Below are 20,089 nucleotides of genomic sequence, written 5' to 3'. Positions count from 1 at the left end.
TCAAAGATAATTCGTAAAAATCCAAATATGAAAACTCAGGACACTAAAGAGGCCTTTCTACTGACTCTGAAAAACACCAAAAGAAAGATGCCCAGGGTCCCTGCTCATCTGCGTGAACGTGCCTTAGGCATGCTGCAAGGAGGCATGAGGACTGCAGATGTGGCCAGGGAAATAAATTGCAATGCCAGTACTGTGAGACGCCTAAGACAGCGCTACAGGGAGACATGATGGACAGCTGATCGTCCTCGCAGTGGCAGACCACGTGTAGCAACACCTGCACAGGATCGGTACATCCGAACATCACACCTACGGGACAGGTACAGGATGGCAACAACAACTGCCCGAGTTACACCAGAAATGCACAATCCCTCCATCGGTGCTCAGATTGTCTGCAACAGGGTGAGAGAGGCTGGACCTAGGGCTTGTAGGCCTGTTGTTAACCAGACATCACCGGCAACAACATTGCCTATGGGCACCAACCCACCGTCGCTGGACCAGACAGGACTGGCAAAAAGTGCTCTTCACTGACGATTCGCGGTTTTGTCTCACCAGGGGTGATGGTCGGATTCGCGCTTATCGTCGAATGAATGAGCATTACACAGAGGCCTGTACACTGGAGCAGGATCGATTTGGAGGTGGAGGGTACGTCATGGTCTGGGGTGGTGTGTCACAGCATCATCGGACTGAGCTTGTTGTCATTGCAAGCAATCTCTATCTCGTTACAGGGAAAATATCCTCCTCCCTCATGTGGTACCCTTCCTGCAGGCTCATCCTGACATGACCCTCCAGCATGACAATGCCACCAGCCATACTGCTCGTTCTGTGCGTGATTTCCTGCAAGACAGGAATGTCAGTGTTCTGCCATGGCCAGTGAAGAGCCCGGATCGCAATCCCATTTAGCACGTCTGGGACCTGTTGGATCGGAGGGTGAGGACCTTTGTTCAGGAACACATTATTATTTTTCTATTAGTCACATGTCTGTGGAACTTGTTCAGTTTATGTCTCAGTTGTTGAATCTTGTTATGTTCATACAAATATTTACACATGTTAAGTTTGCTGAAAGTAAACGCAGTTTACAGTGAGAGGACGTTTCTTTTTTTGCTGAGTTTAGCTGTGGCTATCTGGTTAGTTGTAAGGCCCAACGCCGGCCAGGAGAAGCAGATATGGGGAGTCAGACATTTATTCGGGAACAGACAAGGAAACAAGACAGGAACAGCGCCGGAAACACGGGGACAACACGGACATGAAATAATTAATCCCGAAGCAGGGAACAGAGCTTGGGAACAGACAGATATAGGGAAGGTAATGACACAAGTAATTGAGTCCACGTGAGTCCAATGATCTTTTTTTTATTTTTACATGTATGTTAAATACACTGCTCAAAAAAATAAAGGGAACACTTAAACAACACAATGTAACTCCAAGTCAATCACACTTCTGTGAAATCAAACTGTCCACTTAGGAAGCAACACTGATTGACAATAAATTTCACATGCTGTTGTGCAAATGGAATAGACAAAAGGTGGAAATTATAGGCAATTAGTAAGACACCCCCAAAAAAGGAATGGTTCTGCAGGTGGTTACCACACACCACTTCTCAGTTCCTATGCTTCCTGGCTGATGTTTTGGTCACTTTTGAATGCTGGCGGTGCTTTCACTCTAGTGGTAGCATGAGACGGAGTCTACAACCCACACGTGGCTCAGGTAGTGCAGCTCATCCAGGATGGCACATCAATGCGAGCTGTGGCAAAAAGGTTTGCTGTGTCTGTCAGCGTAGTGTCCAGAGCATGGAGGCGCTACCAGGAGACAGGCCCGTACATCAGGAGACGTGGAGGAGGCCGTAGGAGGGCAACAACCCAGCAGCAGGACCGCTACCTCCGCCTTTGTGCAAGGAGGTGCACTGCCAGAGCCCTGCAAAATGACCTCCAGCAGGCCACACACTTTATTTCAGATCATGAAACATGCGACCATCACTTTACATGTTGCATTTATATTTTCAGTGTATCTAAAAAAGGAAACATTTTTAAATATTTCACTACTTACATTTTTTCATGAAATTCCCTGAGGAGGATGGTCCCCTTAAACTAGAGTTCCACCATCTCCTACTCACACACCTCTTCCTCTCTTAGGAGCTTTATGCTAAGTAAACTTACTCTTACGCATCATTATCTTTTCTTTTGTACTGTGCTGGAGATGTTGCTTCTCATGTCAAAGATATAGTACACCATAATGAAAAGAAGATACACTATGCACCTCATTTCTTAAGATACCTAAACTCACTTCTTTCTAGTCTAGTAAACTGTGCTAAGTGGTTTTATACCCTAGCTCTTTAGTGGGTGGCTAGCCCACATAATGACAACATTGCCATGGACAACTAGGTACCATGACATTTGAAACTGTCAGAAAGTGCATGGTGGCCCAGCCAAGTTCACTCACCTATGATCTCATTTCTCAACACAGGCTTTACACAGGTTTGACAAATGGGAGGTGGAGGAGGATTAGTACATGAGAGGGGTGTCTGCTGACTGTCGGCAGCCTTTCTCCACGCTCAAGCCACCCTGTCCCCACACCTTCCCAGGACACTCAGGGAGGCATGGCATGGGGCTGGGAAGGCTGGAAGGCAGCAGGTTGGGAGCTGTCAGTGTGAGAAAGCGGGACCTATGATTAATGAGAGCTGGCTGGGTGCCAAATACCCATTCATACATTCCACTCAGCAGCTCTACCACGGTCTAACCACAATCATAATCTCACAATGACACTTACCACAAATGTGTTGAAGAAATATTGAACAAACCACTAACTCAGCACCATCTCACCACAATCTAATACAGCACTACATGATCAGTGACTTCAAACACCGCAATGTCTGCCATATCAACCACATCCTCACTGACTACTAAGTCCACACACACCATCACAATATGCAATACTGTACATTGTGTGCAAGCCAAAACATCTGACTACTCCAGGCGTTTATCCTAACCGTCTGTTAGTCTGTCTGTCTGGCTATCTGTCTCTGACGATGAGGACTTATTGACTGACGATTGTCTGTCTGTCTGGCTACTCTTCTAAAAGCCAGAGGGGTGTACAGACAGAGAGGTGAGGTGGTGAGTGGGTGGGGGGGGGGGGGGTTGTTTGTGAATTATTTATACAAATCAACACCCTCGCATTCGCCCTCGGCTCCCCCACCCCTCCCCACCCCACCCCACCCCACCTCACCCCACCCCACCCCACCCCACCCCACCGCACCTCACCCCTCCCCACCCCACCCCACCCCACCGCACCTCACCCCTCCCCACCCCACCCCACCCCACCGCACCTCACCCCTCCCCTCCCCACCCCACCCCACCCCACCGCACCTCACCCCTCCTCTCGCAACACATCATCATTAATGTGATTCTGTCAGTCATTATAGCTACTCCTAACCCCATCAGCAGCCAGTCATTCCCATTAAAGCCGTCTGCAGGGGGGCGGGGGGGTCAGAGGGGTGTTTGTGGGTGCTATAATGCTATAACTGAAATAGCGTTCAGCTGCAGTGTTGGAGAGGTCAGTGGGGCGGCTGGGAGGTGGGAGGACGGCTGGCTGGGTGTTGCTAACATTGACAGCAAGTGATGATTGTTATTAAAATAATCCCTGGCTATGCTGACAAAATAGCAGAAGCCTGCCGACACTGTGCCCGCACTGTGTAACCGCGTTAGAAACACACTTTGTCACAGTGTCAGAAACACACTGTGTGCTCCTCAGACCTGATCCACCTGCCCTCGAAGGCACAATGTTACTAAAGCTGTTTCTTAGGCATACCAGGAATTAACACTTCATCGTAATTCTGCTCTTTAGTCAACTACTCAAAAAGTCTAAATAAAATGTAATCTATATTCACATTAACTAAAAATGTTATGCGTGAGAGCCCCCAAAAAGATGTCTTAGAGACAGCCATTGAGTGGGAGACATCTCCTCATTAGTCTGTTTCACACCCAAAGACAACATTCCCACTCAGCACCTGCTATCATTTCCTGTGTTAAGACATGGAGGCAGTCGTCATCGAGATAACTATCTGATTAGCATCTAAATTTGAGCTTTCTCACTATGAGCAAGCCAGGAAGGTATCTGGGTGGATTTTTTAAAACCAGAACGAAGGCTAACATTGAGGTCTAATGGGACTAATGTATCTGCATTTTTAAAAGAGGGTGGGGTTAAGGTCAGGGCTAAGGTTCAGGGGCTTGAAAGGGGGTGTCAAAAACAATATCAGAACTAGAGCCAGAATTTTGAAAAGGCCAGGCCAAGGTGAAGTCCTCCGCTTTTGCTGTCTCTAACACAGTTAGATGAAATCCCATAGCTATCCTGTTATCTTACCACACACTAACCCAGAATAATTTAAAATACACTACATAATCGGAAGTATGTGGACACCTGCTCGTCGAACATCTCATTAAAAAATAATGGGCATTAATATGGAGTTGGTCCATTCTTTGCTGCTATAACAGCCTCCACACTTCCGGGTCGGCTTTCTACTAGATATTACTGCAGGGATTTGCTTCCATTCAGCCACAGGAGTAATAGTGAGGTTGGGCACTGATGTTGGGCAATTAGCCCTGGCTCGCAGTCGGCGTTCCAATTCATCCCAAAGATGTTGGATGGGGTTGAGGTCAGGGCTCTGTGCAGGCCAGTCAGGTTCTTCCACACTGATCTCAACAAAACATTTCTGTATGGACCTCGCTTTGTGCGCAGGGGGCATTGTCATGCTCAAACAGGAAAGGGCCTTTCCCAAACTGTTGCCACAAAGTTGGAAGCACAGAATCGTCTAGAATGTCATTATATGCTGTAGCGTTTAAGATTTCCCTTCACTGGAACTAAGGGGCCTAGCCCAAACCATGAAAAACAGCCCCAGACCATTGTTTTTCCTCTACCAAACTTTATAGATTGGCACTATGCATTCGGGCAGGTAGCGTTCTCCTGGTGTAACTGATGTGAAATGGCTAGCTAGTTAGCGGTGGTGCGCGCTAATAGCCTTTCAAACGGTGACGTCACTCGCTTTGAGACCTTGAAGTAGTGGTTCCCCTTGCTCTGCAAGGGCCGTGGCTTTTGTGGAGCGATGGGTAACGATGCTTCGTGGGTGACTGTTGTTGATGTGCGCAGAGGGTCCCTGGTTCGTGCCCAGGTCGGGGTGAGGGGACGGTCTAAAGTTAAAACTGTTACACTGGCAACCGACAAACCCAGATGTGTACTGCCAGATGGTGAAGAGTGATTCATCACTCCAGAGAACGCGTTTCCACTGCTCCAGAGTAGAATGGCAGGGAGCTTCACCAGTTTGAAATTCGGAAGTGAGTGTTGCAACCGAGGACAGATGATTTTTACCCTCTATGCGCTTCAGCACTCAGCGGTCCCGTTCTGGGAGCTTGTGTGGCCTACTACTTCACAGCTGAGCTGTTGTTGCTCCTAGATATTTCCACTTCACAATAACAGCACATACAGTTGACCGGGGCAGCTCTAGCAGGGCATACATTTGACAAACTGACTTGTTGGAAAGGTGGCATCCTATGACGGTGCCACATTGAAAGTAACTGAGTTCTTCAATAAGCCCATTCTACTGCCAATGTTTGTCTATGGAGATTGCATGGCTGTCTGCTCGATTTTATACACATACTTTTGTATATTTCGAGTATGTACCATTTAGAGGTGTATTTAATCTGCAACATGTAATTGTTTTCATATCTCATCATCCCATGGCATCCCATAAAAAACTAAAACAATACAAGCCAGCACATCTCCCTCCTACTCACACACTCTTCCCTCCCACCACACACTCTCACACTCACAGCTGTCTAGCTGGAGAACTGATGTGTGTGTCTCAGATATCCTGCGGCTCTTCACCCATAATCCTTTCACAGGACAGCAGGGCAGTATTGATTACAAACCAGGCAGAGGAAATAGCAGGAGGAGGAGGAGAAGAGTATGGAGGGATAAAGGATAGAAGCGGAAAACGGAGCTAATTAATATTTATTAGGATCCCCCATGTGATAGGGGAAAAATAGTTAGGAAGGAGAAAGCGGGGAGCGAGGGGATGGGATGCACAAAGACACACAGAGGTTTTAGGTTTTGTCTTCATGCAGCAGCTGTTGGGTTTGAGTGAGAGGGGTGTCCTCCCGGGTGCTCCTTCAGTCTCACATGCTGGCTCACGCCAAACACAGTTCCACCCGTGTAAAGATCAGCATGTGTCATAACCATACCAACCATACTAACAATGCTTCATCACTGACCCCAGGGCACCGACAGACAGCAAGGCAGATGTCTGATGACAGATTTAAGGCAGTAAAAAAGGGAGGGACCCCCCCCTCTCCTCACCTCTCCTCTCACCCCAGGGAGGAAAGTGTACACAACGTCATCAGGTCATACTTTCCCTTAACACACTGCAAACCACCAGTGTAGTATGGGAACGAATGTGGATATTTATGTAGCTACAGTATGTGTTTAGCTCATTTACATTCACAGACCATTCACATTTTGTGCATTGTTTCTCAGTTGTCTGCTGTGAGTGTGCAGAATGTTTGTGCATTGGCAAGGAACCAGTTCAGTTTAGCACATATTGGAGATGTGAATAGTCCAGTGAATATTCACCCCCCCCCCCCCCCCCCCCCCATCCAATACCTTTTAAGAAAGTTGAAGCTCATTTACTAAAAGCTAAAATGACCCCAGCCATTATGACATTGGCTGCTGTAGGTTCATTCACCGCAGTCGATCTACAAACACATAGCCTATTAGCGATCATTAGCCGCTACACATTAACTTACATTAACTCAGCACCGGGATTAATAATAATTTAATACATACAGAGGGATCTGTTAGAAGAAAAAATATTTTATTAACAAAAGGTAAACAAATAAGTATTCTTTACAGATTTATTTTGTTGTGCAGTTTTACAGCTAATTTCCTGCAATTCTACTTTTTTTGCCATGACTTATGACATTTTAATATGATATCAGAGCGAGAGTGACTAACAAAATCATTAGGGGCCCCCTGGAAGTTAGGGCCCCTGGGCATGTGCCCTGCATTCCCAGTCGATAATTTGGCCATGATTGCTACACATTTACTGTAGATGAGTGATTTGGAGGCCACAGGATGAGACCAGTGTTTTTTTAATGAATTTTATAGTAAAGATGTAACTTAACTGTAAAAATATATGAACGTTTAATGTGCCATGAACACAACCAGTCATGATGTTTCCATCTGATTGTCAAACAAATCACAGCAAAAATTAGGTTACCTTCGATCGATCATCAAAAATAATTCCAGCATCCGAACAGCGTACTGTGCACCCGCCAATGTTCCTTCAATCGCAAGTGGCTGAAACTATCTCACCGGAGAAAGTATCAGAGCGAGTGAAACTGTGCCCTTCTGTTTTACTACATGTAGCCCATGTATCTGATGCTGTCTGGAAACATCAGATACAGTACATGGGCTACACATACATGTCCTCTGCAACGATGATCAGCAGCAAAGAAATGCGTATTTTATCCCCCTAGAGCAAGGCTCTCCAACCCTGTTCCTGGACAGCTACCATCCTGTAGCTTCTCACTCCAACCCTGTTCCTGGACAGCTACCATCCTGTAGCTTCTCACTCCAACCCTGTTCCTGGACAGCTACCATCCTGTAGCTTCTCACTCCAACCCTGTTCCTGGACAGCTACCATCCTGTAGCTTCTCACTCCAACCCTAATCTAGCGCACTTGATTCTAATAATTAGCTTGATGATAAGCTGAATCAGGTTAGTTACAACTGAGTTTGGAGTGAAAACCTATAGAAGGGGAGCTCTCCAGGAACAGGGTTGGAGAGCCCTGCCCATGAGTCTAAGGGCCCAAGGCTGGCCTCGTCCAAAACCAGGCTTCCTTAATACGGGTAAGCCTGGGGAAGTTCATGGCAAAAAAATTGCTAAATAGGGGTGGAGACCCAGTTTAAATCAGTGACGCCTCACTATACATCAAACCAATAAAATGCCTTGATTGTGCGGAGCTCCAATAGTGCTCACTAGATTAGTGTCGTAGGTGCAACAGTGCATGATGGTTATTTTTACAGTCTATGGTGAGGATGGCTGGGAAATTGCAGATTAAAACCCCATCAAAATACAGTATGTAGATCTATGTCGATTTTGTGTGTAGAGCACACTTCTGACAAAATCTTATTTTAAATTCCTCCAGGTTTTGCTCCATTTTCTGCTATGTTGCTAACTAGCATACAGAACAATTCTCTGTAAAATTTGTCCTTCCTGGTTTGAAAACAGTGACGAACAGAACACATAGCACCAACGGGCATGTGGCGGGAAGGCTTCTTGAAATGTAACATCATATCAAATTCTTGCAACTGGGAGCCAGCGGACCATTCAAAACGTTTTTGCAATAGAAAATTCTCCAGACCTCCAAGGGAGGCGTGACAGTGACGTGATTTTGAAGGTATGGTAACGTGAGACTACTACTAAGCTAACATATGGAATTGTTTTAAGATGGTCAAACCAAGAATAATTAAGTGGTATGACTTTGCATTTTAGGACCCCTGTAGGTATAAAAAATCTAAAAAAACATTTTGAATAAACATTGAATTTGTCCGTACTGCTATTAGCCCATATACATGCATTTAATAACAGATTAATACATATTCAAACATAGTCAAACATTTTATCAAAAGGAAGCATGTTTTGAGATACATTAGAAAGCTCTGATGATCTATATAGCCCATTTCAGACATGAATGCAATGCGCTTCACAGGAAAGAAAATATAAAAAACAATGCAAATAAAAACAGAAATATTTACTACAAAACGAACAAAACAAACAAAAGAATAACAATAAAAACAGAAAGACCAAAAAAGCACCCTAAGCAAAAGCAAAGCTAAAAAGGTGTGTTTTACGATATATGTCCGCAGTTTAAATATGTCCACAGTTTCGGCCTCCCTCAGGTTCTGCCTCTCCATGCCTCTTGGTCCTAGGCTTTGGGATAGTTAAAAGGCCAGTATGCTAGAGGACATTAGGGACCTACTGGGTACATAACTCCCGGGTGGCGCAGTGGTCTAGGGCTGCGCCACCAGAGTCTCTGGGTTCGCACCCAGGCTGGGCTGGGTTCGCCCCCAGGCTCTGTCGCAGCCGGCTGCAACCGGGAGGTCCGTGGGGCGACGCACAATTGGCATAGCGTCGTCCGGGTTAGGGAGGGTTTGGCCGGTAGGGATATCCTTGTCTCAGTATGTAAAAAAATGTAATAAAATGTATGCACTCTACTGTAAGTCGCTCTGGATAAGAGCGTCTGCTAAATGACTAAAATGTAAAAATGTAATAACTCAAAAGCATGTCTGATATGTATTGGGGTGCACAATTGTAGATAGATTTAAAAAACAATAGAATAATCTTAAAATCTATTCTAAACTCACAGGCAGCCAGTGCAGAGACCTTAAAACCAGTGTGCTCTCCGTCTCGTCTTGGTCATTATCCGTGCTGCAGCATTCTGTATGTTTTGCAGTTGACCAATGACTTTCTTAGGTAGACCAGACAGGAGAGCACTACAGTAGTCAAGCCTGCTTGTAATAAAAGCATGGAGGAGTCTCTCTGTATCAGCCTGAGAAAGAAACGACCCCAACTTGGCAATGTTCCTCAGTTGGTAAAAAGCTATTTTGGTCACATTCCTGTTCATACACTCAATAAAATCTGTAGCAACTTCAGAAGTAAGGTAATGTTTTTTAATAATGCGTTCAGTATTACCCTGTGCTATGAGCAACACGGTAGTAAAAATACACAGTGGTGATCAGATAAAGCAGTGTCAACAATAGTGGATACATCAATAGAAAGCCCCTTGGTAATGACCAGGTTGAGAGTATGGCCGCGGTTATGGGTGAACCCAGTAACATGTTGGATGAAGTCCATTGAGCTAAAAAGATTCATAAATTCAATGGCCTTGGAGGCAGTCTCTTTGTCAAAATGAATATTAAAATCGACCAACACAATGATTTTATCATAGTTCTCAAGGACAATAGACAATAGTTCAGAGAATTAAGTAAAGAAAGTGGGGCTGTGCTTTGGTGGCCTATACAGGGTTATGGTCAGCACTGGTGGCTGACTTAAACATTATTGCATAATGCTCAAAAGACCCAAAGTTGCCAAATGAAATGTCCTTACAGCTGAGAGCATTAGTAAAAATAAAGGTTGTCCCCCCACCCTTTTTAATTTTGTTGGGAGAGGCTTCAATAAGAGCGGCACTACAGTCTGAAGACAGCCAATGCTTTAGTGAGAAACGTGCAATCAACGTTGCCCTCACTAATGAGGTCATTCACAAGAAAGGTTTTACTAGTGATTGCTCTAACATTTAAAAGCAACACATTTAATGAGTGTGGGCCACACCTGAGCATCTACATTATGGGAACCAATGGAATAACAACCAAATTATGAACGTTACAACCACGTTTTCTAACAGTCTCCAATCTATCAGAATGGTAGGAGATGACAGTTTGTATGAACTCAGTAGAAGGCGGAGTTAGAGGAAGATAAATTAGGCTACTCACAATAACCATAGTGCCATTTTTACGGGAGTTGATGGGGGTTGTAGAGCAAATTAGAGAACACCATCGTGAGAGTCTCATCTTATCCATAGAGGGGTCATATTAATGTGAAGGCCAAACCGTTCGGACGCTAAAGACATTTTCGTGAGAAGACCGATTTTCGAGATGTCTCATGGTCTGACAAACACTGCTGTAGCTTTGCCACCTTCCATCGTAGATGTGAAAGGCCAACATTTGCGGATGCAGTGGATTTAAACGCAACCCAGCTCGAGGCCCCTTGGTATTTTTTTCTCTGACATGCAACTTGTGTATTCCACTATTCTAACTCTCAACACTAAGTGGAGACCACAAATGAGTTCCTAAAAATATATATATACAGTACCAGTCAAAAGTTTGGAAACACTTACTCATTCCAGGGTCTTTCTTAATTTTTACAATTTTCTACTTCGTAGAATAAAATTGAAGACATCAAAACTATGAATTAACACAAATGGAATCATGTAGTAAACAAAAAAGTGTTAAACAAATCCCCCTTTGCCTTGATGATAGCTTTGCACACTCTTGGCATTCTCTCAACCAGCTTCATGAGGTAGTCACCTGGAATGTATTTCAATTAACAGGTGTGCCTTGTTAAAAGTTAATTTGTGGAATTGCTTTCCTTAATGAGTTTGAGCCAATCAGTTGTGTTGTGACAAGGTAGGGGTGGTATACAGCAGACAGCACTAGCCCTAAGTCCATATTATGGCAAGAACAGCTCAAATAAGCAAAGAGAAATGATAGTCCATCATTACTTGAAGACATGAAGGTCAGTCAATTCAAAACATTTGAAGAACTTTGAAAGTTTCTTCAAGTGCAGTCGCAAAAACCATCAAACGCTATGATGAAACTGGCTCTCAAGAGGACCGCCACAGGAAAGGAAGACCCAGAGTTACCTCTAATGCAGAAGATAAGTTCATTAGAGTTACCAGCCTCATAAATCAGCAATTAACTGCACCTCAGATTGCACCTCAGAGAATTCAAGTAACAGACACATCTCAACATCAACTGTTCAGAGGAGACTGCATGAATCATGCCTTCATGGTTGAATTGCTGCAAAGAACTACTAAAGGACACCGGGTTCCAACCGCCGTGTCTTTGTCAGACGCCAAGTAAGTGAACGGATGATCTCCGCATGTGTGGTGAAGCATGGAGGAGGAGGTGTGGTGGTGCTTTGCTGGTGACACTATCTGTGATTTATTAAGAATTCAAGGCACACTTACCAGCATGGCTACTACAGCATTCTGCAGCAATACGCCATCCTGTCTGGTTTGCGCTTAGTGGGACTATAATTTATTTTTTCAGGACAATGCCCCAAGACACCTACAGGCTGTGTAAGGGCTAATTTACAAAGAAAGAGAGTGATGTAGTGCTGCATCAGATGACCTGGCCTCCACAATCACCTGACCTCAACCCAATTGAGATGTTTTGGGATGATTTGGACTGCAGAGTGAAGGAAAAACAGCCAACAAGTGCTCAGCATATGTGGGAACTCCTTCAAGACTTTTGGAAAAGCATTCCAGGTGACTACGTCATGAAGCTGGTTGAGAGAATGCAAGGCTGTCATCAAGGCAAAGGGTGGGTACTTTGGGTTACTACATAATTCCATATGAGTTATTTCGTAGTTTTAATGTCTTCACTATTATTCTACAATGTAGAAAATAGTCAAAATAAAGAAAAATCCTTGAATGAGTAGGTGTGTCCAAACTTTTGATTGGTACTGTATATATATATATATATATATATATATATATATATATATATATATATATATATATATATATATATAAATGTTTGTATTAATTTAAAAAAAGAGGTCCAGACCTCTGTGTCCTAATTTTTAGCTATAGTCCTGTAACACCTCATTTAACGAAAAGCCCTCCCCTCCCAGAGGCCACATTAACTTCCCAGTGAGGGGCAGAGAGAGTGCACGACGTCAAACAGAAATCAAAGAACAATCTAGAGACTACATCCATTTTTCATGATTTTTTTTTCATTTATCCTCTTAGGATCCCCAGTAATGGCAATCAATAGATCAAGCTGCAGTCACACCGTTAAGACCTATAGGGACCACTATATAGGTCTATAAACACACACACACACACACACACACACACACACACACACACACACACACACACACACACACACACACACACACACACACACACACACACACACACACACACACACACGCCTTTTTTCAACACAATAGTATTCTCTGCAATTATTCTCTATAATTATACTTCTTCATAACTATAATTTATGACTGCAATATTACCATCCAAAAAATATGTGCTACTACTATCCTTTAAATGGTCATATCATCGAGTTTACAATAACAGCATCATTAAAACACATACACATAGGCAACACAGCTCGTCCAATGGGGCACTCTATCTTTCCAATTTCATGGCATTCATTCATAACATAAAGAATTGTGGGTGGGACTTACATGCTACTTCTAACGATGCGTTTCTGCTCACTGCCTCCCCCAGGTAGTTACGGGCCACACACACGTAGCTGCCGTCGTCTGGCTTGCTGCGTCGGCCGTGGACGATGCGCAGGAAGAAGAGGGAGCCGCTGGGCAGCAGCATGCGGTGGGAACGCGGGTTGTCCCGGTCTGTCTCCACCCGCTCCCCGTCCTTGTACCACTCCACCGTGGGGGCGGGACGCCCCTCCGCCTTGCAGTTGAGGGTGGCCGGCTCCCCCTTGGACACGATGAGGTCAGAGGGGTGCTCCACGATCCGTGGAGGGGAGTCATCCTGACGCAGACGAGATCCTGGGAGGAGAAGATTGGAGAAATGATTAGCTACACATATGCCAACATAAGATATGTTCAGTAATACCAACTGACAATATCGGTAAGTCCGGATTGCTGTGTAAAATATACAGGGAGAAAGTCTGAGAGAAAGCCTATAAATGAGTGCCAGGCCCTGACAGGCAGCACACACACCATGGCACCACACAAAAACGAGCCGCAATATCCACACTGACAGACAGAAACCAGAGAGTTATTATTTACGCATTCCGTCAAGTGCTCTGTTCCTCTTAGATGCTGCTGGGTGGTGAGTGGGTGAGAGAGTTGGTTGTTATTGGTTAGTGTGTGTAGCAAAAAAATGTTGAATGTTGGTTTCTATTTCTAAGCGTGTCTTCAGATAGGCACTGTGCCCATTAGGGATATAGAAAAGCATAATCAACATGTGTGTCTTCTGTTCCTCCTTGACAGATGCAGACTTTTGCATTCAGTGTGAATGAGGAGTCTGTTTCTCTGTCCCTCACCCAGGGTTTGATGTCACCGTGAACAAGTCAACAGGAACACATTCCTCATGTCGTGTGTCAGCTGGAAGTGGAGGAAAAGCAACCCAACCATGATGTGGGAAGGAGAGGAAGCAGCAAGTGTTTGATGTCATTACCAAACGCTTGCTCCCACACTGCCTCCAGCTCTACCTAGTACCACAACCCTCCTCTTCTCCCCTTGTCTGTGTCGGTGACGCAGCGAGGCATCACAACACAACATGATTCTATCATTACTCATACCAAGACAAATGGGATATGACAAACACTACTCTGTTTTTCTGTGTAAGGATGGGAGTTAGCACTAAACAGAGTAACCTGGGAGAGAGCTATAGTGTTCAGTTGGATGACGAGACTAGCTGAGCCATGACAGAAATATGTTTTAGTAATGGGTTTAGTTTTCTGCAACTGTTGCTCTTTCAAGTCTGCACAGCTCTCTGATGGGAAATCTGCTAAAAATACACAAAATAAGTATATTTCCACCTTCTCAAATCCATCAGACTCTACCTAGTCCAACAGGTGGATTGCTAACCTGAGCGAAGCTGCCAGCCACTTGCATGCCACACTCCAAAACGCTACTCTCAGATGATTACCAATACCCAGCCCACTCAAGTGTGCCGACTCCCTGTCCGTCTGACTTACTCTCACTCTCACTCCATTCCCCACACCCACCCCCACCTAGTGTTTAATGGCCCTAATGGGGGCTGGCTGGATCCATTCAACTACAACCACAGTTATAAATTCATACATAACCAAAGATCTCCGCACTCCAAAAAGCTTCTCATTTCATTAGTCCCTTCAGTGAGCCTGTTCATGGAACTGCCCACGCAATTCATGCACTCAGTTTCACCCAAGTCCTGAGAGCAGTACAGAAACTGAAACAGACTAATGCTCATTACAGCCACCCAGGGCTTACTCTACTACGGCCCTGCATATGAGCAGTGGTTTTTACCCCTGAATAAACTAGTCTTAAAGGTCTTCCGACAACCTGAACTTTCTGAGATAAGGTTTCCCCATAGAGCAGCTATGGTCTTTCCAAACTCATTACTCTCTACCTTATCTTGCTCTCTCTGAGGTAAAACTGTACGCCCAGGCGACAGCAGAAATGTCATGGCTACGCTTGACTGGGATTTAGCTGTACTCTGGCTAAACAAAAACATATGAAAACAGCATCTCCCTCTGCACTTTAACTTTGACCATATCAACTGTCACATCCATTACAGCTGACATCCCTCTCCTACTGAACATAGCTGTTGGCTGGAATATTCATAAAGGGAAGTGTACTGAGGGAACCCAGTCAGGCAGAATAGTTAAGGTGATACCATCACCTACCACTGATATTATCAACACGCTGTATTGACAAATTATAATGTCCCTTGAAATTACAGTGGAATAACAATTATACTTTTAAAGTGTATGTACAATGAATGTATTTGATTTGCTGATTGATGAACTGCACTGTGCACATACAGAGTTTGCACTTCACCCAATGTGCAGTTATCAGGATTTGACTGAATATAGACTAATGATTTTGACCATCTTGGACTCTCCCATCACAGCAGAGGATGATAATGTGTCTTTTTCTGTTACATGGCGGATGTCTCATAATGTGTCTGTTTAATCTCAAGCTTACTTTCAATAACACAGCGCTGCCAAGACCTTGCCATTTAATCACCCACAGACAGTCAAATGGCCTTTTGCCAAAAACTCTCCATGTCACCCTCTTTCATACACAACAATAACACACATGCACAGGCAGAAAACAACCTCAAAGCCAACTTGACAAACTTATAAAGCAAAAAAATCGATGAAGAGAGAGGCGAGTGTGAAAGAAAGTGAAAGACAGAGAGAGACAGATACTGCTACTAAAACACAATCTAATACTAGCACACAGTATAACACCTGCTACCCAATTGTAGATGTACAGGAGTTTAATAAGAGTGTTGGGCCAGTAACTGAAAGGTCGCTGGTTCAAATCCCCGAGCCGACTTGGTGAAAAATATGTTGATGTGCCCTTGAGCAAGGCACTTAACCATATTTGCTCCTGTAAGTCGCTCTGGATAAGAGAGTCTGCTAAATGACTAAAATGTAAATGTGGTAGAATATAAGCAATGGAGTGGGGCACCACTGTGTATATGGTAGTCAACAGCCATAGGCGATGGAACCAACCCCCTCTCTCACAGAATCAATGCTTTCAATGTGGACATGGTCATCAAAAACAGCTGCATGTCCAGTGGGGGACAACACAGTGGCATTGGCCTGGAAAGCCCATATCGACCAAGACAGGGAGCTCAACCGTTATGAGTGCTGTGTCCTCACCAGTGATGGTGCTCAAGGGACAGACAGTACGTACAGTATGTCCTGTGACCAGTGGACACAGCGTCCATATATAACAGATTGAAACAAGCCACTGGACTATAAGATAATTCAGCATAATAGTCTCCATGACATTTTTTGGGGACTTTTCAGACAAAGAATCTAAGTTCCACCAGCTGCATCTCAGAACCCAAATCATCTGGGTCTAACACAAGCCTTCTGATGTTCGGGGTTCAACTGTATAGATCCATCAACTTTTTCCCCCTTCTTTACATTTCTTGGACACTATTGATGTCCCTCTAAATTCTTAAATGGAAAATCTACTCAAAACTATATTTTGCTATTTTTTTCAGTCCGCTGTTGACACAGTCCCAAAATGGTTTCTATGTCAGCAGTCAAGTTTCAAGACTTAGGACTCATCATGATGATGTGGCAAGTGGCACTATGCTTCTTGAAAATCCAATATCTTAAAAACTTGACTGCTGACATGCAAAACATTTTGGGACTTGATTAACAGTGGACTAATGAAAAAAATACCAAAATATAGTTTTAAGTGGATTTTTCCTTTAAGACTGCAAAACTTTACTAGGACATCAATGGTGTCTATGAAATATAAAGAAGGGGGTGACAACTTATTATTAACAACAGAAATATGACAATGAAAGTGAAAGCTGCTGCCTATTAAATATGTGAGTCACCTATGGGTAATTGACACAATACAGTGCTGAATGTCATTAAATTGAAACCGAATAAATGGTGCATTCATTTATCAGCCAAGGGCACAATTAAACCTTTCAAATCCTCCCTAATGATAGACTTACATATATTAGGAAAATGTATTAATTAACAATGAAATTAATCAGGAACCCCTAAATAAGCAATACATTATTCATTTGTATGATAGTTAATACAATTTCAACGAATTCAATCGATAAAAAACACATTGACAATCCATTGCTCATAAAATAGTCTGGTGCAACAAAGCCAAGTTGAAAGGATTGACCCCTGCATGTTGAGACACATTAATTGCGCAAAGAGAAACCACATGTGTGCACCCCTTTTTCACCTGCTTTTTGCAACGTTTTGAAATGAGGAATAAACAGAACAAGTCAGGCAAAATACAGTTGCTACTGCAGGTGCTCTAATCAACCGCGGGGTTGTTCGATGTTTTAGGTGGGGTACCAACACTTAGACTATGTGTACATGTAAAACGAAAAACAGGGAAAAGCTATGTTTTTATTACAAACTTCATTGTGGTGACCAAATTAAATTAAAGGTTCCAGGACTTACCGTTGACTTGGGTGTGCAATAGTCCATAGAAAAATAAAAACCGTAGTAGACCCATTCTGGCATAGTAACCGTCCACGGTATATTAGCGCAAAACTCGTCAGATAGACTTCTTTACCTTGCTTATTGTGCGACTGTAGTCGGTTCTGAGCACATAAACTGTTGAAATGATTTAAGTTATATTTTAATGGACCACGAAATCATTCACGATACGACTTCATGTTTTCTCACCAAGAGCGCACCCGATGGGTAGCCTACTTCTCCATACAACATTTGGAGGTGTCTCATCACCAGACACTAACCAAAGAGCGACGATGTGCTCGCCTCATAGCATCACCCCGACCGGCTCCCAGAGCCTATTTCATGCAATGCTCCTTCTATCTAAAATCGTCGAAAACGATGCCCATGGGCTACAATATCGAATATAAATGGTCTGAATGACCATCATTTTGAAAATATCACTCCGGAAGAATACGCGCAGTTCAGTAACCTACAGGCGGGACTGTTGTGAGACAACGGTGATGGACTGTGGTGGTGGTTTCAGACCGAGGTGAATAGCTGCACAGTTACAGCCCCCTTCCTCGTGGAACTAACTGTACATTGGTAGGCTACAGTAGCAGTGGGCTACAAAACGCGAATACGCAGACTTCCACCAAACCATCTCAAAATGTGTTAGCTAGAGGTTGCCCCTATGCGTTGTTCTGAAGTCAGTTTGGGATAGATTAGAGGGGAAAACAAGTCCTAGATCTGAACTGTCGACATAGCTACAGAGCGCTGTGGAAACCACATACAAATCACATAACCACATTAAGCTATGTCAATATATCTTGCGCATAGAAATGTTGTTTGGATTTGGGGTTTAAATTGCTATGCATTTGATTTGCAAATCAAGGCAATTAATTCAATGGCACTGCTCTGTGCGCGTTATAACATATGGAGTAGGCTGAACATCAAATTAAATTGTATTGGTCAAATACACATATTTAGGAGATGTTATTGCGGGTGTAGCGAAATGCTTGTGTTCCTAGCTCCAACAGTGCAGTAGTAGCTAACAATTCACAATACACACATCTAAAAGTAAAACAATGGAATTAAGAAATATATAAATATTAGATCGAGCAATGTCTGAGTGGCATTGATAAAACATACAGTAGAATAGAATACAGTAGCATTGGCATTGATAAAAAATACAGTAGAATAGAATACAGTATACATCAAAGTTCAATCAAGTTGCGTCCTCTATCAACGACATGGTTATCTCATAGATATCATCTGGCATAGACAGAATGTGACTGCAAAGTGGTTTGTTCCTATATGGCAATTATCTCAGTGAATATCAATGACAACTTGACTGCTAATAGCCGATGGCACATACTGTCTACTGCCAGCAGTCGATTCAATCCACATGAATAAGAGGAATGAAAACCCTGGGCTTTATTCTTGATGAACTGGGCACTCAATGAGCTATTGACAGAAATACTCCCCCCAACAAGCACATTCAATAATGCTTATCTACTGATGATAATTTAGTTAGCCCAGTGAACTGAATTGAAATGTACTGTCACTTTTTGGTTAATCACTTTACTATAAAGGGAGGTATCATCTTTAGCAGGGGTCAGCAGCAGGCGGACCGCTGGCCAAAACCGGGCCACGAGTAATATTTGGGCCCCCCAAAGTTTTTAGTAAAAAATAAATAAAACATTTAAAAAGACTGTAAAATCAGCAAAACATTTGTTTAATTCAGGAAATCTTTTCCCAAGTGTTCCCACAAATAAAAAAAGAGACATTTGTGATCGTGTCTCAATGTATGAAATTATTGTTCTTTTAAAACACGATCTCTTTTTGTGTTTAGTTATTGTCAATTTGCAGCCTGCAAATTATTATAATTATGTTCCAGCCCTTTGACTATCCACTCCCACAAAAATCGTTCCGCGGCTGATCTAGTTGCCTACCCCTGATCTACGGTGTCAGGAGAAATCCAGGTGGTGGAGAAATGTGTGTGTGTGTTTTTCCCTGTTGAGAAAAATGTAAATGTGTAAAGGTTTTCTTCCAGGGGTGAAGGAGAGGACCAAAGTGCAGCGCGGTTAGTGTTCAACATGTTTAATTTGACGGTAAACAGTGAACACTTACAACAATACAAAACAACAAACCGTGAAAACCGAGACAGTCCTATCTCGTGCAGAACAAACACAGAGACAGGAAACAAACACCCACAAAATCCCAACACAAAACAAGCCTCCTATATATGAGTCTCAATCAGAGACAACGACTACCATCTGTCTCTGATTGAGAACCCACGCTAGGCTGACATAGAAACAGACAAACAACATAGAATTCCCACCCAGCTCACGTCCTGACCAACTAAACACATACAAAACAACAGAAAACAGGTCAGGAACGTGACAGAACCCCCCCCCCCCCTCAAGGTGCGAACTCCGGGCGCACCCCTAAAACTCAAGGGGAGGGTCTGGGTGGGCATCTGTCCGCGGTGGCGGCTCCGGCGGTGGACGAGGGCACCACTCCACCATTGTCTTTGTCCACCTCCTTAGCGTCCCTTGAGTGGCGACCCTCGCCCCCGACCATGGTCCAGGAACCTTCACCAACTCCCCTCTACAATAGAG

At 43.7% G+C, this 20,089-nt stretch overlaps 1 protein-coding gene across 5 annotated transcripts in view; it reads right to left on the bottom strand.

Moving 5' to 3' along the window:
* Nucleotides 1-20,089, bottom strand: part of LOC129815255 (roundabout homolog 2-like) — a 237,940-nt gene that overhangs the window by 145,836 nt on the left and 72,015 nt on the right. For 3 of the 5 annotated variants that reach the window (XM_055868890.1, XM_055868899.1, XM_055868907.1), the window contains exon 2: nt 13,024-13,350. In XM_055868890.1, coding sequence (XP_055724865.1) covers nt 13,024-13,350 — 327 coding nt within the window. Of the gene's footprint in view, nt 1-13,023; nt 13,351-17,471; nt 18,199-20,089 lie in introns of those variants that run through there. The other 2 variants (XM_055868917.1, XM_055868928.1) reach the window with 2 other exon arrangements.

This window comes from Salvelinus fontinalis, chromosome 2 (genome assembly GCF_029448725.1).
Source record: "Salvelinus fontinalis isolate EN_2023a chromosome 2, ASM2944872v1, whole genome shotgun sequence".
Taxonomy (NCBI): Eukaryota; Metazoa; Chordata; class Actinopteri; order Salmoniformes; family Salmonidae; genus Salvelinus; species Salvelinus fontinalis.
Note: the sequence above shows the minus strand (reverse complement) of the source record. Positions and strands in the feature narration are given on the sequence as shown.